At 44.0% G+C, this 25,414-nt stretch overlaps 1 protein-coding gene across 1 annotated transcript; it reads right to left on the minus strand.

The window, feature by feature from the left end:
- Positions 1–864: 864 nt before the first annotated feature.
- Aop (ETS variant transcription factor anterior open) lies at positions 865–19,156 on the minus strand. Its single transcript, XM_078185369.1, has 5 exons — positions 18,571–19,156; positions 3,849–4,094; positions 3,006–3,668; positions 2,202–2,451; positions 865–2,091 (listed from the first exon to the last, which is right to left on the minus strand). The coding sequence occupies exons 2-5, from the start codon at positions 4,063–4,065 to the stop codon at positions 1,797–1,799; spliced, it is 1,425 nt and encodes a 474-aa protein (XP_078041495.1). The 5' UTR covers positions 4,066–4,094; positions 18,571–19,156; the 3' UTR covers positions 865–1,796.
- Positions 19,157–25,414: the final 6,258 nt, after the last annotated feature.

Genomic DNA, 25,414 nt, shown 5'->3' on the forward strand with positions numbered 1-25,414 from the left:
TGGCCCCGAATTCCATAAAACTCTTCTCTCCTCTCCTCCTTTATTTATTTACTTGCTTACGCTTTTTTTTTGCCGCTTCATAGAGTCCACTATATACCGCGCTTTTCATTTTTTTCTCTCTTTCTCTCTCTGTCTCTCTTTTTTTTATAGTTCGTCTTTTTCAAACATACTCGCAACGACTCGTCGCGCACACTTCCGGTGGTGTGTCCCCGCGACGAAAAATGGTCAGGTTTTCTCTTTCGCGTCTTTTGTTCGCAGATAACCGACTAAAACGCTGCCACTTATACGTTATAATTACCGACGATACTAGATTGGCACAACTGAGTTGGTGCGACGGGAAACCGGCGTTCTACAGTTTTATCGAATCCAGGTATTTACAGGATGGATCTTGCGATTAAAAAGGATCCTTCTCCAAGGGAACACATCAGCGGATCTTCGTGGAACTTTGATTGGGGGTTGTCCCTGCGAAATCTTACTAGACCATGTACGGTATAAATATCGTGGAAACTACTGGAGTTAAAGGGATGGTGTAAATGCCAAAGTTGTGTGCTTTTTAATAAGCGATCCATTCGCAGCCGCCGATTCTGGATATCTCCATACGTTTTAATATTAATTACAAGTAACAAGAAATGCTATCGTTTAATACACCGGTCAAACTAACAGAGACATCGAAAATCGACTCACGAGAACGGCTCCTTATCAAAGAATACACAAGTTGCTCTGTGAATTATTTTTCGAACTTTCATAGTTCATGAAAGAACCAATTGTAATCAATATTCTCATAGAAGCTATACCTTCCAAAGTTTCATCGAGATCCTGCGTTCGACTTTATCCCCCCCTCCCTCCCCCAACACTGAAATAAAAAAAAATCTCTAGTCGCACAACCAAGCATCCCGCTCCGGGCCACAATTTACTTTCGAGCTAAACGTTACATCACAGAACAACTTTGGAATATATATAATATATATATATATATAAAAAAAAACACCTCGATCGTTTCCCGACCACCGCTTGTTTTTGTACGTTTCGTCGATAACGCTCTATATAAGCCCCTTCTAAAAATCGTATGTAGTTCGTTGTAGAAGCGAAAAACCGTTTTTCACACTCGCGCACGTGTCTTCTTTCTAGGATGAAGAAAAGAAATGGGGGGAAAAGAAAGAGGGAGAAATAAAAGAAAGAAAAGAAGGTAGAACAGAACGAAAGAACAGATGGCGGAATATCCGCGAAAGTTCAGCTTCACCGAAGCGTCTCCGGAAAAAAATTGCGGCACGACGATTGACAGGCAGGCAGCCAATCGTCTTACGGTTCGAGGCGTGGGAAATTCGACCGCGTCGAAGGCCCTCGCCGATTTAGAATCGGCCCGAGGAGAACGTCCGTTTGCCCAACGTGTCGAACCGGTGTGTATCGACTAACAATCTCTACGAGAACGACCGAAAGATCCGTCTTTTCAATCCGAAAAGCTCGGCCGTCGAGATGGAGCGACACTCGGGCCAGCCGGTTTGAATGGCGGCGCGAGTTTCAGCGGCGCGTGCACAGCTGATTCCGTAAATCTCCAGAATGCAGTCGTCGTCAGTCTTTTCTCAGCGTTCCCCTCTGGGGAGGAATCTTAGTGTCCACCGGTTTCGGGATTTCCGGAGCGAGAACACTGTTTCATTTCGCCCGGGTGACGTCACTCGATCCACTCATAGCGGATCTATTCGACCACAATTCCATGAGACTGTTCACGAGCACGCGTCCAGTAGGCATTCCGTCGAAGCTGCCAACATTGATAACACGTCGTCGAATCAGCACTCGCGTCACTTCCTCTCCTCCGACTCCTGATTGGTCTTCACCAGATTATACGCGTGACTCCTGTACTTCGTCGGTGGATCGTGCAGAGATAGAGGTTGTTGCTGCTGCTGTTGTTGCGATTGCTGCTGTTGCTCGTTCGACGGCTGACTCATGCTGGACATCGAGAGGTCCGTCGGCATATCGATTTCCGGCTCGACGCCACTTCCGCCCTCCTCTTCCGGCTCCGACTTTATCCGCATCTGTTGACGCAGCAGCGATATGTTCTTGATGTTCTTCAGCTCTGTCGGGTTCCGCAGAAATCTGAGCATACAAAACATTATTAAATATACACTCCAATATCGTTTCTCGAATACATTTAAACGTCGCGCGTGCTCGTATATTTACGTCGCTGACAAACGTTTAAGACTTACTGGTAACAGTGGCGCTCCCCTTGAACCTTCCGTAGAATATTCACGCGATAATAATACCGCAGCGCTCTGCTCATCTTATCGTAGTTCATGGAAAGATGATTCTTCTGTATGCCCCAGAGCCTCGCCAATCCTGGGGGGTCGACGATCTTGAACACGCCCGTCTCTCGACTTTTCCACGCGATATAGTGTGTGTACCGTTGCGACGGGTCGTTCAGCAATTGTTGCAGGAAGTCCCAAAGAAGTCTACCATCTGCAATGGAAGGGACAATTAGAAATTAACTTAGCTACCCTTATCTAGCTATCTTAGATCTAGCTTAGTTTTTGGCGTTTTGCTTAGGCACCTCGGCTATAAAAGACTTAGCCGCCTCGGCTCTAGCTATATCTACCCCAAAATAAGTCCCAGTCTCGTACGCTTTAACTGAGCACCACCTATCTCTTTGTAACCCTACCCCAAATATCTTTCACGAATTTAACACTAGTATACACGTATCAGTATCAGAATAAATGACTTATGAACTGATATAAAACAGCTGCTTCTAGCAGACCGTAAATCAAATGTCAACGAACCCACAGAGAGCATATTAAATTATCACTAGACTGCGGATCTTTATGCAAAGTAAAAATTGTCTGTAACAATTTGAAGAGCCAAGTGTAAAATTCCTCCCTCCTTAAATCATTTTAATGAGTTGGAATTAATGCATCGACACTCTCAGCTGTGCCTAATCTGTGTTTCATGCTTTACCGATCAATATTTGTCATAAACGCGTATGATTCGCAGTTTAATTATATCAGTATAAGACGTACTGGTATTCGGTTCGGGCGAATCGCTGGGGAAGAATTCCCTGGCCGTGTTGGCGGGGTTCGTCCTGAAGGCACCGGGCGTCAGAGGCATCATGGGTTGCGTGAGCGTGGGGCTGGGCTGGTCCTTCACGCAGACCTCGCTTAGCCTTTGCGCGGTGAGGGCAGTGGGCGTGGCAGGAGGGCTCCCGTTCGCCGCTTGCTGATTGTCCTCGTCCGAGTCGCTTTTGTACACCTGACTCTGGGTACCCTCCGTGTGACCCGGCGAACCCGCCTGGCTGTCCACCGAAGGTGCCGGCGACAGCGTCACCGAATTCGCGGACATCAGAGACGCTAAGTTCGCGGTGTACGGGTTCTCGGTCCATGTGGGGGTGGGCGGGTGCGAGTGAGGGCTCAGCGGGTACGCCGACGGCCTCGTCGGGGTCACCGGGCTGCTGGGAAGACACCTTTGAAGCTGGCTAAAGTCTCTGGCTAGCATGGACAGCACGTTGTGGAGAACGTCACCGGCGCCTGGACACCGTTCACCTAGATCCGCCTTTGTCAGCAGGCACAGGGCCTTGCCGTTCATCTGGAACATGTCCATGTCGAACTGGGGCAGGTCGAACTCTCGCTCCGCCCACCGCAGGAACGTCGCGACGTCTTCTCGGGACCATAGCCGGGGGTCCGATGCTGTAATAATATTATAGTGTTTATTCTTCATCTTATTTATTTATTTTATTACGTATTTCCAGCGGGGCGGGCTTATTTAACATTTAATTAGGATCTAAGGGTCAATATGTATATCCTATTGACTCCAGACACTGTAAAGTACGAAGTCTCGGACCCCAGACGGTGTATGGGTCTGTTTACCTAGACTGGCCGGTAGATGGGTCTTGAAATCGAGAAACGGACTGGGCGGCGGATGCGTAGGCGGGAAATTCATGGCAGGGCCGTATCGCCAGAGCAGGTCCGTGGGGCTGAAAGGCAATGATATGCCTGGTGGCAGCCGAGAGTCCATCCCCGTCATTCCACCCCCGGCCGAGACCGGCGGCAATTGCGGCAGTTGGATCGTCGGCAACAATTTCATAACACGTCCCACTTTCTATGTTCTCCTCTCTGAAATCAGAACCGATCGAGTGCGATTAATTGGAATTCGTCGAGCGTCGGCCGCCGGTGTGGTAATCCCCCGGCGGACGGTGCCGTCCCGGCAACAATGCGTCCACCGACCAATTACCTGGGCGCGCCGCCGAAATATCTGTCCGGAAGATTTTCAAATTCTACGGCCCGTTGCGGCGGGGCACGGCGAAGAAAGCGCGCGCGTGTAAACGGTAATCGAATGGGCGGTGACGGTGCCGCGCCGGGTTAGGAAAGAGGAACGATTATTAGCATAAACTGCGGCGGTAGAAGAATGAAAGGCGGCAGGAAGCGTGGATTTACATAACTTATTTCCGCCGATTCGCAGCCTCTCTTTCCGTTCCTTTCGTGGCCGGTATCCTGTTTCCTCGTGCAAAGAAAAAAAAAAACGAGGAACACGGCCCCATCGCCTCGATCGCGGTGAAGAATTCCACGGGATCGAGAAATCACGCGACGTCGAAATTCTAAGATCCGACCTGCCCGTGTAATTCGACGGGCTAACTAATAATCGAGTCAATTTCTGTCTTTTTAATAGACATTTATCTTGTCCTTTATATTATTTTATTTAAGTTGAACCCTTGCCTGTTTAGCGAACACAAAAACTCGTCTATCCCCGGTGACTCATAACGGGTAGATACGAACAATAGATTCTACCAAGCTGTGTCGGAAGTTATTTATGACTCGATCTAATAACTTAAGTCGTACGTGTCGGAAGAGGTGTTTTAACTTCTCTTAATATTATAAGAACGACGAGAGTGATTTTAATTAAATATTTCACCACCTTTATTACAATACGCTCCATAGTTAAAATATCTATTCGATCATTTTCTTTACAACGTCAACGATCTTAAAATAAAAGATGCGAAACCGGTCGAAACAGGAACTATGGTGGGTTTACTGTTAAATACTCCCACATATGACGAAAGCGCGATAAGCAATACAGACGATCTCGATCGCGTATGAAATTTTACGATAAACAAAATCGGCGGGAATTTCCCAGATCGAAGACGGCGGTCGTCGCCATCGCGGGGCAATTAAGCGATCGACCAACTTCGGATCCCGGGGGTTTCCTAATCACTTAGGCGCATCGACTGGCCACCGATTAACGCAGATAATTAAACTGTTACAGTGTGGAGAACACTATCGAAGAGAGCGAGAGAGAAAGAAAGAGAGAGAGAGAGAGAGAGAGAGAGAGAGAAGATGCGCGGTGGCAGGAGGAGAGGGACACAGTCCGAGAGGAGGTAAAGGGCAGAGATGCTGGCATGCGAAGGTCGATGTGCCGTTGTCTCGCACCAGGAAATCCTCATTCGAGAAGCTCGCCACATGTACCAACTCTCCGGGGATCGGTGAGAGGGCACCGGGGAGGGGGAGGGAAAGGGAAGGGCCGTGAGAGGAGAAAAGAGAGACTGGGATACCCAAGACACGTCGAGACCGATCCGCCTTCCAACCGATTTTTACCTCCGGCGTTCTTTAAAAATTACTCTGCCTCGGATATCAAATGAAATCCATTTGAAATAAATTCTCTGGACGATTATACGGCTCCCGGGGATACCGAGGTTCTTACGGAGTTTAGGGTATTCGCTTCAAGCCATGTCCATTAATACTAGAACTACCGAGTCCTAAACAGGACTAATGTAAACTATTTTATAACGACGACAAGACGGGATTTATTTAAACTTCCTACCATTTCAACGTCTTCTAAACATTACTTTGCTACCGAAACGAAACAACCAGTTTTTCGAATAAACATCCTAGAAGTTCATCCGATCACTAGAAACATAAAGGTTCGCTTTAGACTGTTGTCTTCGAATTTCCTGACCGTTTATTCGACTCCTAGGGACACCGAGATTTACCTAGCGAGTTTTCCGATATCCAGGGGCGAAATATCGTGGGAAAATGACGTAATCGTCCGAGGAATGACCGGAGATAATTTGTCGCGTTCGGCACCGGGCAGAAAAATCGCGAATAACGAAAGGAGCCGCGAACGATCGATCATCCGGGACAGACGTTTCCGGCTCGGAGGTCGCAGCGAGCCAACGAAAGGAGGAAATCATGCCGGAAGTCGTTCCTGACGCAAGAAACCGCTTGAACGATCTTCCTGCGGGCAAACATCGCCGCACGGATCCCTTTGCAATTATCACTGGACATTTTAAATTCCCGCTGTTATTAACCTCGCCGGGCTGAGCGCAGTATACACATCGGGTGGCTGAACATTTTTCAACGGAGCTTTATTAACTTCTTCGATCGGCGTTTAAAGATTGTTCCTCTTCGCGGAGGCATCGCGGAGATAAGATTGAGGAGCGATCGAGAAGCGAGCCGTAAGAAATCGAAGAAATAACACGGAGGACTTCCGGTTACGCGGACGGTCGCGCGGATCGAGAGATCTATCGTCCCCGTCAGGTTTCCTTGTAATCCATAAATCATTAATAATAGAGGGGAACGGGTTCCGTCGGAAATGGTAATCTCCGTTCCATCTCGGCCGGTCTTGTTTAGCATTAATTAAAACGGGTACACCGTCAAAAGTGTAAAAGCGTCCGTCGAGTGCGCTTTCGTTCTGGCCGGAGCGCGGCAGAAGGCGGAAGATCCTTGACGAAGACTTAAGATTTATCGCGCGGAGAGGAGTCAATTCTCTTTTCTTCCGGGTGCTCGACCGTTTCCTCTCTCCCTCTCTCTTCATCTCCCTCTCTCTCTTTCTCGCTTTATCTTCGCCTCTCGCGGTTTCGAATTTCTGTTCACGCTCTGAAGCAATCCGCTATTGATTCATCGATAACAGAGAGATATTGACGATAACGGGTTTCGTCTAGCGCCCCGTTGCGGCATCGTTATCATCTGCTACTGCCAGCCGCGCGTCGCTTTTACTCTAGATTACCTTCCGAAAACTCTGGGGGCCAAAGTCGATTCGCTAAAATTCTTTACGAGCCGACGAAATCTCGGCGAAAATTTCTGTTCGGCTGATTTTCGTCCACGATGAAACCGGGATCCATGATTTACCTGGACGAAACCGGGCTGGATCTTTTGTCCGGTTCCAACACGGTCGATTTTTACCATAGATAAAACCGAAGTTGCACCTCGCCCTGGAGAAAATAGGTTTGATTTCGGCCCTAGATAAAAGCAGGACTGATTTTCACGTCAGATAATATAGGATCGATCTTTTACGAAATAAAAATACGATTGATCTTTTTCCGAAATAGCGCAATGCTTGATTTTTTTCGAAATAAAAATACGATTGAGTTTTCACCTTGATGAGGATAGAGTTGATTTTTTACCTCGACAGAAATTGGATTGATTTTATATTTAGATGAATTATGGTCGACTGTGAAATATATCGATTTTTTGCTTTGATAAAATATAGAAAATTACGATTGGTTGCCTAGCTAAAAAAAAAAATAGGATCGAGACTTCCACGTTAGATAAAAAAAATAGCGTGTGCGAAATAAATTTAAATCGTTCGGCAAATCCGTTGAGGATTTTTTGATATTGCTCTGCTGTAATAAATAATACATGGAAAACGAACAGTATCGATTGAAAACATTTTCGCGAGCACTGCGCATGTCGGCGATTTTTGTTTACGAGATGCCCGCGGCACTGGGTTATCAATTGATGCCACGAAACCGACGCCATCGCTGTTTCCTCCCATACTGCCACCAATTATTACTTAATATGCTTAAATAACAAACGCTATGATAACGTTATGAAATATCGGGCATCGCTTATCGGAACGCTTAATAACTTAAATCAACGATAGACACAATTATAGCTAGTAATAATAATAATAATAATAATAATAATAATAATAATAATAATAATTAAATCAGCCGTGGAACAATACGACAATGAAAAGAAGAATTATTCTCATCGAATATGAGCGTGTACATTAGCGTCAGCGAGTGTTTCATTAATATTTCATTTTTTATTGGCTGGAAATACGAGAGATGTTTGAATAAAACAATGTTTTACAGAGAAGCTTTTAACATCGCGATTTTTCATTCGGCAGTTGAAGTAAATATTTCATCGGAAAATGAGGAAACCATGTAGAATTTCGCACGTGTTCGAATTTCGCAGTCTACCGTCTATAGGTACAGGACAGAGACTGCGAAAAAATTACATAATAACGGTTGCGTATCTGCGGAGCCCGCAAACAGTCGAAGACTTTCTCCGATCTCGGTGCACTCTGTTTACCTCCGCCATAATTCACGTTACGCTCGAACTGCGTAACGATCTATCGCGCATGCGCCGTGCATGATTACCCCGGATCCTCGCGATATACCGCGACCGCTTTTTTAACCTCGCGCCTAAGGCGAATTTCCGCGCGTTTGCACGCCGCGCCGCGATCGTTCACGGAGACCGGACGCCGTCTTCGTTGTGCCAGTTACAGGGGAGAAACTCGGCTTTTGTCTAAGGAGAAAATCGATTCCAGATTGCAGATACCAGAGATTTAAAGATACTCTTAATTTGCATGTCTCGGAGCACCTTAAAGCAGCCCTTTTCACGACCGTACCCTTTCAATCCCTACCTGTCAAAAAGCAAGGGTCACTTTAAAGCGCTGTAACTTTGCGAGAAAAAATCGCAGCCGGGTCTAGTCTTTTTCAAATTGAAGAGCAACGATCGAACTTTATTCGGCTTTAAACGGTATCTTCGGAAAATTTTTTGCAAAGTCTGTGCATTTCGTCAAACTTGGCAATTTTCGCTGTGAGAAACATGGCTTCGCATTTAAAGGGTTACATTGGCGATAGTGCGACGAAATAAAATTCACGAATACTGTTTTATAGTAGAGGTTTCAAGCTTTAATTTGAAAGAATCGTCATCATTCTGCGATGATTTTTCGCGGAGTTATCGATGGTCAAAGTTGGCCAATTTCTGAGCAGTATATTTTCTCGAGAACAATGGCTTGGCTAATTTTGACGATGCATGATTGGACTTATGGCCTGTTGCCTGCTCGATTAATCGAGGTGGATAGTTTTCGAACGTGCCAAAAAAATAGAGGATGGCAAAACCGAAGATACGTCACAGAGAGAAAAAGGAAAAGTCAGGTTTCCGCGACCTTGAGTTGGTCGGTGAACCCGATGCTCGCGCGTCCGCTTACGTCACGCTCTCGCCAACTCACAAGGAAGTGCTTTCTCGTTCTCCTTTACGAAAGAGAGAAAAAGAGAGGAGAGCGAGGAGAGAGAGAGAGAGAGAGAGAGAGAGACAGCGGGAGGGAGAGGGGCTGGGGCGAAGCGCACGAAGCAAATCAACGTCCATTTGCTGGTACCCTTCTGGACTTGTCGCCATCGTGGCCAGATAGCAGTCAGTAGCTTGACGCCTCTGTGTTATCGTAATTAAGGATAACTGACTTTATTCCGAAGAAATCAGCTGATACTTTCCTCGTGATAATGGCGGACAATGGCATTATAAGATTACAGTCAGAATTCCGAAAGATTACTTTCGAAGCACGAGTGTTTCGTAGCTTCCATAATGCGCTCTATTCGACATTGCAGCAATCAGAATTTCGAGTTTCCGAGGATCAGAAAATTTATGAACGTAGTCCAATGAAAGGCTCAAATTTACGTTCGAGTTCGATAATAATCAGTCTCACAGTTTCGTTGCAAAAAATTTCCAAAGTGGGGCCAACAATGTGTGGCGAGCGCTTATCAAGTTCACGGCGTGGTCGAGCTCGATTTTTTTTTCTCGGTTTAAAAATTCGTAGATATATAGAACGTCGGGAGTAGTTCGCTGGGAAATTTTAAACAGTTTTCCAGCCCGAGAAAGTGAACTCGAAGTGCGAAGTCAGCGGAGAGCCTCGTTAAAGTTTCCGGCGAGAAGTTAACAAGAGGAAAAGCGCGGTGAAAAAATTGTCGTAGCAACCTCAGAAAAATATGACACGTACGAGCCGATAGAGCGGACGGGAGAGGGTCAGTGACACGTCGTCGAACAGAGGTTTATCAGTTGGCTAACACACGTGGTCACTATTCTCCGCCCTCTGGCGTACCCTCGATCGCTGCACGGCCACGCGCACATACCCGGTGCGCTCGGGAAATCGACCGATCGACTCGATCGAATATTTCGATTTTGTGGACGAAATTTTACCGCATCTAAAAATCTACGAAGGTCCACGATATATTCTTGGAAATATTCTACGAAATTAATTCTATTCAGATTAATTCAGTGCTACTATATTTTGCAAAATTTATAGATAAGAGTAAGTATTCATAATGCCACTGGAACAAGAGAAGAACCGTTCGCAGCCATTTCGATTGGAATTCAGTTAAAAAATATACGTGCTAACTAATTGACACTTAAACGACGCTTATCTAGAGCTCGGTATTCCAACTTTATTTCCTGTAATTTTGTTATCTGAAACGGCAAACGTAATAATAGAATAAAGAATTCGATGGCCATCGAAACTAGTACAGTGAATGCTACCTGTTATTGCTGTTACACGACATTTGTTGCACGTGTAACTTTTTGTCGCATACATGTTAGAAAATTCGTTGCACATATTGTAATTTTATTTAAATATAATTTGCTACAAATTCTCCTTCTCCCTTAGTCATTTATTTGCGTTCAAATATATTCAAACATCTACATGTATATATTTCTCGATCGCTATATCATTCGTCGATACATTACTCAATTACGTATGTAAAAGATTATATCAGAAATAATGTTAAGAAAAAACAGAATTAAACGCATCGAATACAGATGGGATTGAAATAAAATCGTTCTTTTCTTACCCAATGTATTCGTTACACTGTGGCCGGACGCCATAGGCAAAATAAACTATGAGGAGGGGTAACAGGCAAGCGTTCACTGTCTCGCAGACATCTCTCGGTATAAAGAAACACCTTTGGAGAGCAAAGTGCATCTTCGTAGGATGGTTTTCAAGTTTACTGGGCCACTTGAAAGAAGCCTTTTCTCCCGAGCCGAGGGCGGGCTGAGAGGGATGCGGAGGAGGAGGCGGCGGAGGGAGGTGGAGGAAAGACGAGACAAGAAACGAGAGAGGAACGAAGGGAGACGGAAGAGAGGCTGGTTCCCATGAGGAGGAGCCGCTGCCGAGTGACGAGGGTGAAGCAGCCTTTTTATCGACTTCCGGTCGGCGTTAGTTGCACGCACGTGAATTCGAGGTCCCGATGCTCTCTTTGTGCCTCCGCAGAGATTCTCATCCATCCTTCGACCCCTCCCCCCTCCCCCCTATCGTCGCCTTCCTCGGTCTAAGCCGGACAACGGACTTATAGTGTTCAACGCTGGCTTTACGGAACACTAAATGCAGCTGTTTTATATTTTTAAATCGTCAATGAGGCATCTCGTTGTTGTAATTTAATATTGGGACATTTGAAAAATAAATAATGCACTATACTAATTTCATTGAAAAATAAATAATGCACTATACTAATTTCATTGAAAAATAAATAATGCACTATACTAATTTCATATAGACGTTGATTTAATTTTTGTCCGACACGAGAGACGACGACGATTTTTATTCTGGAATATCCTGCTTATGTCTCGCAGTAGCCGACGGCACAGTATTGAATTTCTTAAAACCCAACAAATTTGCCAATGTTGTTGGATCGCGTATAAATAAACCTAGTAAACGTGACTGTAACACGTGTCGCAGAAAAATATCGAAACTAAAGAAAAACTCGCTTCGCGCTAGAGAACACATCTGCGAAAAAATCGCTGAAGTTGCACTGCGAACGACGTCGCGGTTTAGTGGTCAAGAGATCGCGGAGTTGAGAATTTCGTTTCGTAATAGATTAATTTGTCACGGATATGCAGTTGACGTCTTTGTAGAACGTCTTCGATCTCGACTTCTTCACGACGGAGTGACATACCTGGTTGCAGCAGCACGGGCGAAAGTGTCGGGAAAAATCGACCAGCGAGAAAAGATATTTCGAGCTTCGTAGCAAAATGTTCGCGAGGCGAGCTTAAAATAATTGAACCGCGACGACTCGAACATTTTAATTGACGCCGCCGGCTCCAAAATTAGTGGCATTGCTTCCGAAAATTCGGATGGCAGTCGCGCGGATTATTTTCGTAATGAGCAAATAAAGCTTCTCGCGGTGTTCTCTCTACCACCCTCTCTCGTCCTCTCGCTCTCTCTCTCGCAACACTCGTCGGTTTTGGCGGCTCGATATTGCGGTAATAACGATCGGCTCTAGCCGTTGGTATTATTGCGGTACTTCCTCCATCCCGTATTTATAAACACAGACTTGCCAGCCGCTCGATACCTGCCAAACCCACCGCTGTCTCGCGGCGACACCGTGATCGCGATGTCAAAAGCGTCGGGTGCCATCGACGCACCCGTTTTAATTGATCAACAAACCGATTCCATTGAACAGAAACAACGTTTACTGCTCCGTAACAGCACGAGAGGATTTTTCGATGACACAGTTGCGACCAGATGAGTCGACCGACTAGCGAAACGTAACTAGACATCGTTAATCCTTTGTACGCGAAGGCATTTTAACTCTAAATCAAAGATAGTCTTCCATTTTATTATTTATTATTATTTCGATATCCATTGTATATGCATTAGTGCGGTTTAATCATATAAAACCGAGTCTTGTAATTCATGCAACAGTTACCCCTTTTGCAATTACCTTTAACCACTTGTCGTGCCATTGTTTTCACAGTCGCGATGAGCAGAAGTTTTTCGATTGCAATGATTTTTAAGGAGGAGGGAAATTTATTTTTATCCTGAGGCTGCATCTAGTTGACTGTTTAAATATTAATGACAAGAGAGCAGAATTTTATTTCGGATTTAAAAGAGCGGAATAATATTCACACTTAGCAAGTTCTTCTTGGAAATCTCCATTAGCTGTCAGACTCGTCAAAGTACGGCAAACGGTTCGATGTAAATGAACATTATAATGCGACAATTATTTTGCGACGTAACAATAATTTTTGTGGCACTTCATAGTCGTCGCACTACTGCGAAGGGTTGAAGGTATCAAGTACGGTGACATACCGAAGAGGAGTGACGCGCGTCTCGAGCAGTCTGCGAAATGTGTTTCATAGCCGATTGTATATTATAATATATTCACGAATTTTTATCTGTCCCGCGACACTTGTACTTTAAATTCCTTAACAACGCTATGAAAAAATCCATGCATTATTCATCGATACGTCGATAGGGACGTCCAGAATATTCAAAATAAGATACGTTAAAGGAACAATTGCATCTTCGCTGTCCGCTAACCTGGGCAATCATATCATCGTTAAATAATTAATCGTGAAATTGATTTGATACGACAGGTGTTTATGCTACTTTTCTTGTATGCACTTATAACACAAATGAATAGGTCGAATAATGAGACGAACAAGTCAAATAGAAAACTCAAATAAACGTATCAAATACAAAATTAAATGAATTTAAGGACACTGTTAAATTATTTTCAATTAATTACGCTAAAAGCGGAAAGAGACGTTTCCATCGAGTGTACAGTTCTCGCGATTAAAATACACGATTAAAAATACGTAAATTCTTCGATTTGGTCCGATTGTCCCCTTTGCGTCTCACCGGGCCCGTTAACGCGCTCGATCTCCCCCCCCCCCCCCCTATGGTGCCCATCGGGTCCGAACGATCTCCGCAGAGTCGCGTATCGGGAACGAAAATGGCGCGGGCGGTGTAAGGGCGTTCGGGAGACAAAGGACGAAGTCCTGAAGGATGAAGGGAGAGGAACAGGGACTGGTCGGATACGTCGCCGTTGGAAGGTATTTTAAACGCGACTTCCTCCTCGGGTTTTCCTCGAAAGAGGGGAACCGGATGCCATCTATCGCGAGCGTCTGCTTCCTTTTGCTCCCTCTCGGAATTAACCGGTCGAACGGGAAAGGGAAGGACCATCTATCCATGAGACGGCTTACCGGGAACCGGAGGAAAGGGAAAAGGAAGCCGGAGGGACGCCGGTCCAACGAGGAGGGAGCGAGAAAGAGCGGGGGAAGGGACGGAGGGAAGAAGATCGAATCGAGGCGCTTCTCTCGAAAGAATGAAGAAAGACGACGAAAAAGAGACGAGTCCAAGGTCCGCGCTTCCGGTTTCGATTCGGACCGGTTCCACGGCCGGGGGAGGGTGGGGGTGGCTCGGTCGTGCCGACATTTTGGTTCGAAAAATTTACTGGACCCGGATCAACGGGTTTTCGGCCAACGTTTTCGCTAAACGCTTCCAGTAAACATTTTTGGAAACTATTGCCAAACATTTTTGGATAATGTTGTCAATGTGAACCGTTTTTGGCAAACGTGTTCAGTAAAATATCGGGCAACAATTTCTAAAAAGTGAATTTCTGACGATTCTTTTTAAGAAATGATTTTTAGTAAATAATATCTATTTTATTATACAAATCCTAGCAAATGATTTCTACTGAAAGATTTTTAGATAGCAAAAATTGTAGACGATAGCCAGCAAATAATTTCTTTAGTAGTGTCTATCTAAGTCTAACGAATATTTTTCGCAGCAATTACGTGATCGAAATTAGGGTGTCCGGGTAAACAAAGTATTGCGTAAATCGTTGGCGGAGCAAACAGAGATAAGTTTCGCGATTTTCTTGGAAACACGGATCTCGTTGAGGAATACCGTGGATGTTTGGGAATGATTAAGAAGACTAATGTTTGGAGTGCGGATACGAATTTGTTTTATGTAATTGTACGAACGACGGTAAGTAATAATTCATATCGATGTTGAGCAGTTTTTTTCGCAGACTCTATTCCCGTCCTTGTAAAGGAGAAAACACAAAAAAGCGACTGCATTGCCGAACAAAAAATATAATAGCATTCTTCTACGTTTTCATCTAAGTCGGTCAAACAGCGATAACGACAAATATTCCATGTGTTATAAAATCTCGATAAGCGGATTCATTTACGCGTCTCGTTATTCCCTTCGTTCTAGAAACTGATCGAGCGGAATTCTTTTTCCTTTTTCGCAGTCGAAATGTTTGTAAAACTTTTAGCAAAAATTTCAGAACGATGCTCGCGAGAACAGTCGAGCGGAGAGAGAAAGAAAGAAAGAAAGAAAGAGAGAAAGAGAGAGAGCCGACAGAAAACTGTGAGGGAGTGTCGGCGGCGAAATTCGCAGGTGGTTCGACGTCGACACCTCGTCTGCGATCTTAACGATCGATCGACTTTTCCCCGGAGGGCTCCGAACACAATTTTCCACCCCCGTCGGCATTCTGAGAGCGTAGTGCTTCCTCCCTTGCTTCCGGGTTCCCGTCTCTTCCGGCCGGAATTATGTTTCGAAAGGCTTTCTTCTCCCTCCCGCCACGCAACACCCACTTCCTGTTCCTTCCACTTCGTTCGAGCTCTTATCAGCCCATCCCCCACCCTTTCTGCTGCCGTAGAAAACGTGGGGGAGGAGAAGAATAATCTGAAACTTCTCGCCTCTGAATTAACGTGATCGACTCCCGCGAATTAACGCCAGCTTCGCCAATCATTTTCTATTTATTTACTATATTCTTTTACCATTTATTAACTATATATTCACCATTTATTTACAATCACATTTCGTTGAAAATTTCCCTCGAACTGAGAATTTATTCTGAAAAATATACTGCCTCCTCCAATAAATCTCAGCGATAAAGATTAAGTTAATTACATTATCCCTCCGTTATTATTTAATTTGAAATTGATTTCCGAAGAAAATGGCAACGAACGAAAGATACTTCTGTGTTGTTTTTCGAGAAAGGCCGGTGGCGCGAGCTGGAACAACAAGTTTCACGAGTCGATGGTGAAAAATTCCGTTTTTCTCCGCGGAGTGGAAACAAACCAAAAGAAAAAATGGGAAGAGAGAAGAGAGAGAGGGAGAGAGAAGGAGAGGGAAAGAGAAAGAGAGAGAGAGAAAAACGGTAACACGGCCGCGCTAAGAAGGAAGGAATTATGCATGATTTTGTTCGGGCTCACGTGTTATGTAAATGATAACGTGCAACTTCCTGAATAACGATCAAGGAGCGTAAGCAACAGTCGGTCCGCTTGGTCGTCGCTCGTTCGCGCTCGCGCGCACGCCTGTGTGCGTGTACGCGTTTAGTGCGTGCACACACGTGTCCGCGCCTACGCGCGGCATCGTGTGGGAGAAAGAGGCTGACGACGGCGGTGGGGGACCATAGAAATTCCTCGTACAGTTAGAAATTGAGTGATACAGGGCCGAGAGGTTAATTTTTTCTTGCGGGACACCCACGTACCGGGTGTAAAACGACAAACGGTATTCGTTAGGCTGAAACGAACGCCGCAGGCCGAGACTGCGCGAAAAACTGAGTGGGGAATGTGGTGCAATACGATTTCCTAGAACGCACAGTGTTTCCGAGCTAATCGAGTCTGCGAGCGTGCACTATTTTTTCTCACAAAATCAGTATCGATTTTAACGCCAGAGCTACCAATCTCTAAACAAGAATATTGTTTTATAACAACGGCAAGATTGCATTGATTTAAACTTCCTACGATTCTTATTCTAACGCACGTTTGAATGAAGCAAAATTTCTGACAAAAACATTTTTATCATATCTGGAATTGTATAAGAAAAAATCAGAAACCAGTTGTGTAAAATGCACATCAGATCGTCGATGTCCATAATTGTTTTCATGCCGGCCTACGTCATTTTCATGGTGCGAAAGGTCACGGGGTTACTTTTTATTTAAACTATATCGCAACGTAATTACGGAAATAGTGCCGGCTATTATAACTGGCTATGAATAGCGACGATAGATTTATTAGTCCTCGCTAAAGGGCTGCTCTGCATTTAGATTCGCGAGGCTGCAGCAACTTTTTTGAAACGATATACGCTTCGTTCTCTGCGAAAATTCCGACGAGCATTGTTGCTGGAATAGGTTTTCCTGCCGAGAAACCTGGATACATACGTCAATTCGGTCGGTAAAACAGCGCCGGCGATCGCATTGAAAAATTTCTCGGAAAAGCCGGTTTTCCTCGACGATTATCCAGGAACGCGACAATAGGATTTTCCTGTAACATTGATTCATCGCGAACCTGTTTCCTCTGCGCGGCTCGACTACGATTTTTTCTTTCTCGCAATATTTTTCGTTATCCGGCTACTAAAATAGAAAAAAAAGGCGAGATTCCAAGCGATTAATTTCCTCGAGCACGCGAGATACAACAGCTTCCCGAGATTAGAATTTTTCAAGAAAAATATCGACGGTCGTCGACGTTCTCGAGAGTGGTTTTATATAAAAGCAATATTGCTTTTACATCGATTATGGGGACAGCAAGGACTAATCGCGTGAAATCTGCGAAAGTAACCTATCAGATGTATACAGTATACAATGCATATAAAGAAAAATAAGGAGTAGCATGAAAAATGCGGCTAAGACGAGAACGCGACGTACGAGTTTATTTACCGCGCGCTCCCGTTTGAATTGCGCGCCCGCTGTAGATAAGAATTTCTCGCGGTTACAACTATGATCGTGTATTTTTTGCGAATCTCCCTCGGTTCGATTGAACAGGCTCATCGTTTTGTCTCGGCAACGTTTGGAGCGACTTATAATTGCGTCCTTTGGCGCGTGTTTACCTTGCGTTTTCTTTGTACAGTCTCTTACGTGTTATTACCACTTCCGGAAAACGAAGGAAGCATATAAAGCAGCACAGACAGCGGAGCAACAAGGATAACATCACCGGAGCGTGGTAAACAGATGACCATTCCACGGCGATTCCGGGTATGAGATAAAAAAAAAAAGAAACGTGATACGAAAAACGAAACGCCGTTTAATTTCTCGGTTGAAATCATTTTTCCTGTTCCCGACGGCCGATTTCAAATCGCCGTCTATCTATAGTTTCGCGGTTATGTTATCGATTCCAGGTGTGACTCCATAATATAAACAATCTTATCGTAATACAATACACGATCCTTAAATACTATAATTAATAAAGGTTCGATTAATTTCACCGTGCGATAGTATTCATTCATAACGAGAACGTGAGTCAAGTCTCTGGAAGCAGATTCTCCAGAAAAATTCGCACACGTGTAACATTTCCCGCCGGTAAGAAAAACGCAATTTCTCGCTATCGGCAATATCTCTGTTAGATAATGTATCTACTGGTGACTAACTGACAAACGAAATCGGTAAAAAAAAGTTCCTGCCAGAGACACCTGACTCGACCGCAGCCCACCACTCGAATCAAAACACAATCTCCGAAACCAGCTAAGCTAGGAACACGAACGTAACCTGCAATTTCCTATCCCACGGACAGGTTGTCGATCGCGGAAAGACGCACGTGGGTCAAACAAAGGCCACCTGAAACGGTAACCATCGCCACCATCTCCTCCTCCTCCTCCTCCTCTTCCACCTTATCTCCTCCCGCCGTCGCGAGTGCCCGAAAAACACCGGACCGAGTGAAGTTTCCGTAGAGTCATGCACGGCCAAGAAGTTCGGCCAGATAAGCGCTATCGGAATCGTCGCGGTATTTACGCGTTGAAAATCGGTGTCGGGCCACTCGAGCGATAAAACCGCTCGAGGAAGTAAAGGAGAGAATAGATCGTTACCTCGATCACGGGCTGAACCGTCTGACGCGGCGTAATATCAGTGCGGAGGATCGGCTGGCGAGTTTATGCGAGTGCCGTCGGCGGTCATCGGGCAGAAATCCGCGCCCTAATGCGTCGCTGTTGCCTGGCATCCACAGGTATCTCGTCGCCGCCGACCACGCGCACGTGTGTCGTGTTCCTTCCGCCTCTGTCTCTCTCCCTTATCCGCGCATAAATCCCATCTGATCCACTAACGACGGTGTGCACAATCCCGTATACGTACAGAAAATGCCATCCGATATGTCTCGGAACGTTCCTGGCAGCGCGCGCGCGAGATATCCGTATATCGGAATATCCTCTTAAATCGTATCGACCCGAGTGTGTATCACCAGAGAGCCACACACACCACTCCGATTTTCCAGTCTCGAGGACGCACACGAATAAAACTGTGATATATATGTACGTGTATATGCATATGCATATACGTATGTACGATGTATGATGTTGTGTATCTTTCTCTATTCTTTCCTTTCACCTTTAGACGCGACTTCGGCTCGATCGGTCGCGCGTCCGTTCGGTGTCGAGGCTGCCGAGCGACTGAGCCGCGAGCCGCGTACCGCCGCTGGATGCTTGCCGCCACGCCCCCCCCACCAACGGATCGGAGGAGAATTAATGGTCTGCGCATGCGCCGCCGAACGGAGACAAATGGACCGGCGAGACGCGACGAACGCCGAGCGGCGAACGAGGACAGACGGACACCGGCGCGGCGCGCGGCATGGCGCGAACGGAAATAATCGAAGCGTTGTAATCGAGTGGGAAATGCCGGGGAAAATGGTGGGGCCTTCACCGACTTCCTTCTGACTTCCTCGTAATCCCACCGCCGACGACGACCACGGCGTACCGTGATCCCGATCCAAGAATTTTCGGTTTGATCGATCCCGGCGGGACCTCGATCGATACCTCCATATTGCTCTCCAATGTATGTGTAATTTCGATCTCAAGAATTATCGATGTTTATACCACTTTTCAGACGACTGCCTTTCTTCGCCTGAATTAATCTAATTTGAGTCATTTCATTTGATTAATTTATTCATACGGGCAAACACCTGTTTCATTGATAATTAGGTAAACCGTTTATTAAAACTTGTATTGACTTTTGCGAGATGGGCTAGAAATTTATGTGAGGTGTTTGTTTAAGCATCATTCATTTCATTAAGTAAGCGTTCATAACCAAAGAATCTGTAGAAAACGATCAATTATAAAAGATCGAACGAGATCTGAAACGAGAGATCGAAGATGACCCACCCCCTCCCAGAAGTCAATGCAAGTCAATGGCCGATCGTTAGTCGTGCTATATCGCTTTGTTGTCAGTTACAGAATTCTTGTGACGATGTTGAATCAGTTTGAGGTCGTCTTTTGGACAGTTTGTGCATCTTCGACCGGTCCCTGACGTTCCGAAAGAAGAATCGCCGAACGGTGAGTAAATATTGATTCATACTACCTTTCAATCGATTTTTTAACCTACGTCTCCAGCGCGGGATGCGTTTACGTACAAAACGTATTGTCAATGCTTTGCTACACCGTTTAAATCGAAATTACGTATAGATATACGTAAGTATCCATGCCATCGAGTCCCGAACTTATTTTCTATGCGGAACTTTGCGATCGCGTCTGGCCCTTTTGTAACCGCAGAGGTTATGCATAGCAATTTTTAATTTTTTTACGTTCGATAAAAGGTTGGCGAAGCTTCAATTATGGTTAAAGAAACATTCTTAGAGTAGTCAAGATGTATAGTGTATTTTTTTCAGGAGGCGCAGGTCAGAATTTAATATTGATAAAACAAATCGACAATTTGGGGTTAAGGAAATTCAGGTTTATGCATATTGCGCAACACACGTGCGCAGACGTTCGGTCGAAAGCACGGCGACGGCAAATTTTATTCGAAATAAAAATAAAAGATAATTATTTGAAATAATTGATCGTGCTGTTATTTCAAGATAAAAATAATATATCGATTCGTTCCAGATAAAGCGATTTCGAATAATACATTATTTCGCTGTGCCTTTATTTCAAACTGGCCGATGGAAACAATGTTGGAAATAATAAGGGACAGAAAGATCTCATTTTATAAGATCTTCGCAGCACTTATTCAAAGCATTTAAAGCAGATTGTCAGTTGCGGCCGTTATTTTTAACTTCATAATTGTTTCCAATAATTATTTACAATAATTATTCCGAATAATTATTTCGAGTAATTATTTCAAATAATTATAAAATGAAACAACAAGTTATTTGAAGTAGTATTTCATATAGCGTTATTTCATAAAGGATCATAGGCCTAGAAATAGCTGTAAAATAAAATAACGTATTATTTGAAATGATATTTCAAATAGTGTGATTTGAAATGTGCCCAGGGCCGAGTATAATTAGAGGTTACGACTTGAGAGTATTTTCTGAAGGTCATCGATATGCCAACACTTGACACCTATCACCTTATCACAATTGTATGAATCGATTACTCCTCTCGATCACTTCACATGATTTCGAATCTCGATAGCCAACCTCGCATTTAAATCTCTCTCTCTCTCTCTCTCTCTCTTTCTCTCTTCATATATGGATATTTCAAGTAATACAGGGTAATTAATCAAACAATAAACACCTCAGCGATAGTTTTCGTAGGATTCGTTGGAAGACCGGGCGAGATAGCCACGTCACAGATACGTTAATCACGGTTACTTAACGAACAGGTGCATAGGCGCGCCTGTTCTCCCCTTTTCTCGGTTTTCTTCCGCAAGAATTGGCAGCCGGGTTTGAAGAAGGACCCCTCCGAGAAGCAATGCAGGTAGCCCACGTTTCTGGACGCCCACAAACCTGTTTTACCTGTTATATCCTGGCTGGCTTATGAGTACCACCGATTCTTATGCCTTCTTCTTTCCTTTTCAAAGAATTCGTCCTGCTAAAAAAAAGGAGGAGAAAGAAAAAGTAAACCAACCGTGGAAAAAACGAACGGGCTCCGGGGCCCACTCGTCAATCAAATCACCCTCGTCGTGCATCATCAATATTAACTTAATAACAACAGCTCGATTAAAATATCAGAAATTTAATCTCCGGTCGTGATCGCAAAATATCTTTGGAAATCTCAATATGGCTGCTCGTAAAATCTTGTGGCATCTCAAAGTAATCGTATATTTCGTTATCATTCAATTACTTCGCTCGTTTATTTATTTCTGTATTATGTATTTATTTATTCGTTATTGGAATTAAGGTGACAGTAATTTAATTATCAATTTTAATATTAATTTTTACGATATTATTTTAGCATTTGTTGAACTGGGCGACAGTTATTTCGTTTCTAGTCTAGTGATTTCGTATATCTGATACATGCAGTATTCTTTTTTAGGAAACTATGGTCGGCGGTAGCGGGGCGAGGAAGAAGTTCCTTTGGAATTTCGAATCGGAGATTTAATAGGTCCCCGAGGAGGGTAGAAAGGTGCTGGTAACTTCTCTGAAGGGTCCTTTCTTCGATTGATCGGACGTGAGCGTAAGCAGGGTGGATACCGGGGTCCATTGTGGATCATCGTTCTTTTAGGAGAAGGAAAAAAAGATCTCGGGACCTGCCACATACCTGTCCCATGATTAATGTTACGCCTCCTCGGAAACCTTTTCGCTGGCTGACAGCCTCCGGAAAATCCGGTCCACCAATAACAGTGGCTTCGACCTTTTGGCCTGTAGATCTTCAAAATGTACGCTCACGTGTCCCAAAATTTGAAAATATTCCGGCTGACATAGTAGATATTCTTGACCAGAGAAAATAAGGAGTCGAAACTATCCTATACTGTTCTTGTCGTGTACAGGTTCGGATAATAGAAATGAATTTTAAATTGCTTCGTTATCGTTATGTAGATTTTGAGAACGTAAGAAAAGGTGTAAACCAATGACTAATGCCATCTTTATTTTACTTTCACAATGAATATGCTAATAGGAATTTGCATAACGATCACTCCAATTATCAAGCTAACAAAAGTGATAAAATGTAGTATATAAGGGTAGATCTAATGCAAGAGAAGTCATGGGTAAGGATATTAGAGGTGATTTAAATAGTACCTGCAATCTCTAGACTATTAAGGTGAACATACAATAGTTTCATTATCATCCTACTTAAAACATACGAAGCTCTAACGAAGATAAACTCATTGGCCAAATAGTAAAGGGTCTAAACTGTTATATAGCATCTGTAGCACTTACTAATTCTAACGTCTGGTCCTCTTAACTGAACATTAGATAGTCTCGTTATCGCTCTACTTAAAACACCTCAAGCTCTACTGAAGATCGTTCGGATAATAGAGGGTCCATAGTACCCTGACCTGACCTGTAGTCTCATTAGTTCCGATCCAGTTTCATCGTACACGATTCTGAGTCCTTCCTAATGACCTTTACACTCTTTCATCATGAATGTATCTAAGATAGGTGTGGTTTTAGTGGAAAAGGAGTCGTAGTACGGATAGGAGAGGGTAGGCCGGACGGTCAGACGATTGTTCCAATCTCAAACCCGAGTAGGATTCCGTTTTGTCGCGGTTACGTCAACGCATCGGTCGAAGGAAGAAAGAAAGGGAGATCCTGCAGCCTCGAAGAATGCCGTGTAATGATGCTGCACATCCGGGAGGACGGCTGAAATGACTCCGAGCCCCCCTCCTCCGCCCCTGAACTGGTCCCTTCCCTCTTACCTTCCTCTTTCTCTGCTTCTCTTTCTCCATCTACCTTCGCCTCTTTATCTATCTCTCTTCCTCTCCAGCACCTCTCGTTCATGTTACTTGTTTTGATTCCGAGCCTTTATCGCGCGGTTCTTCTCCTTTTTCTTCACCGGCGTGTCCGGTTGCTTCTTTCGATCGTTCCTCATCTCTCTTACGTCTCCCTGCTCTCCGCGCCTTCTCTTCCATCCTTCTTCTTCGGGTGCTCTTCCGCTCTTTTCTCTGGATAACTGTTCCCAATCATTTTTGTTCACAGAACGTCAGCATTTCGGCGTTGATTGCTTCAGACTTTAATAGCTTTCCAATCTTATTCTTAAGTCGAAGTAGCAATTTTTAATTTTGAATTGAAATTGCTACGTCCAGGGTGTAACTTGCTAGGGTGAATTAATTAATGACTCAGCTTTAGAGCAATAATTGTAACTTTTCTGGACTCTTAATTTTTCTATGTAATTCTTAGATTAAGATAGCAGTTTTTAATTCTTGATTGGCATTGCTTTATCTAATCTCTACTTTGCTAGGTCCAATTAAATATTATGTCTGTTTTTGGGAACAAATTGCTTGACCCGACCTTTTCATTTTTACCATTGAATAGCGGCTCCATTTCAACTTAAGATTGCAGATGCTCTGTCTACATTTAGTCTTGTCATGATCAATTGACCATCTCGGATATTATAACTGATTTATTATGAATAATACAATAAAATGTGTGAGATGCTACGTGTAGTGGCGTAATAGCTTCTGAGAATACAGAAGGGAGAGAAGGAGAGAGAGAGAGAGAGAGAGAGAGAGAGAGAGAGAGAGAGCGGGTGAACGAGGATTTAGAACGAGAGGAGAAAGAGGAAACTAGCGGGTTTCAAGGTAGCCTATACACTGGACCAGCTCATGTCACTATAGCACACCTTCCATCGTACAGACGCGTTTCCTGTAGTAATTGTTCTGATCGATTGTTCCTCCAGCATCTAACATATATCCCGTAACAAACACTGTAAATTATGCGAGCGAAGTTACCTAAACTTAATGATGCACAATTGTACATATTTTCAATTTTGTTCTCTCGTATATATGTTTGCAAGTCAAGAGAGACAGATTCGTAGAAAATTAGGATCAGAATTTTGTCTCTTACAACTTAGATAAGTAATGCGAAGCCTGTCTTATTAGAATACGATGCTGCGAAATTGTAAAGGGCATTGGAAGATTCCGTTTTGCCTAATCGCAATCAGTTGCAGACGAAGGGACGTATGAGACAGGAAGGATCCAAGAGAGACAAGGAGAGCGAAGTTTAGTAATCCACGTCGGCGTTGGCGCAATCGCGGAATTCCTCCTGCGAGCCGAAGGAAGGAAATTGCGTTGCCCAATTAGAAATCGCGGGAGACCGCAGAAAGAAAGGCCAAGAAAGAGCGGGGAACTGGGAGCGCGATAGAGTAACAGTGACAGAAACAGGGGGCCAGAAGGGTGGGAGGGAAAAAGAACGGTTTCGAAACGACTTGCTACAACGTTCTGTTGCCGCTTTTGTAAATAAATGTACGCCATTATCCTTTGTAATTAATCTTAACTATATTCTGGTTATTCTAGTTCGTGCTTCACAAGCTTATAGTATTCCTTTAGATATTTTCCATTGCACGTAATGTTGCGACGTAAGGTACACTTTGTGGCAGGATACGTTTTATTTATGTAACTTAGCGTGTTTGTTGTATATTCGTTCTTAAATAGAGCAATTTTAATATTAGTTTCATTGCAACAATGTTACAATATTTAACGTAGTTAATAACCGGATTATCTAACATATTTTTAATGAAGCCATGTTTGGTTTCTGAATTGTTTCAACGTTGTTGCTTGAAATAGTACGATTTAATAATGTTTTTGGAACATGAAGACAATTTTTTATCCCGCACAATGCTGCATCGTTGACTCTAGTTAAAAATCAAATAGGTTTGCTCTATCACATTTGTAATTTCTACTGGATAACCATTGATCGAACTCGCGTTCGATTTTTCGATTAATTTCAAACTTGTTTGAAACAATTTCATACTGTGCAGAATGTTGCGCCGTTAGCTCTGCTGGAGAACAACTTCGATTTTATTCATGAAATTTGCAAACCTGTTGTACAGTCAATTACGA

The sequence above is a fragment of the Augochlora pura genome, chromosome 7 (genome assembly GCF_028453695.1).
Source record: "Augochlora pura isolate Apur16 chromosome 7, APUR_v2.2.1, whole genome shotgun sequence".
In the NCBI taxonomy this organism is placed as follows: Eukaryota; Metazoa; Arthropoda; class Insecta; order Hymenoptera; family Halictidae; genus Augochlora; species Augochlora pura.

Coding starts and splice junctions, on each gene's coding strand:
- Aop (XM_078185369.1), bottom strand. CDS start 4,065: ATGAAATTGTTGCCGACGATCCAACTGCCGCAATTGCCGCCGGTCTCG. Junction 2,452..3,005: donor TTCGCCCGAACCGAATACCA/GTACGTCTTATA, acceptor CTTCCATTGCAG/ATGGTAGACTTCTTTGGGAC. Junction 2,092..2,201: donor GGGGAGCGCCACTGTTACCA/GTAAGTCTTAAA, acceptor TTGTATGCTCAG/ATTTCTGCGGAACCCGACAG.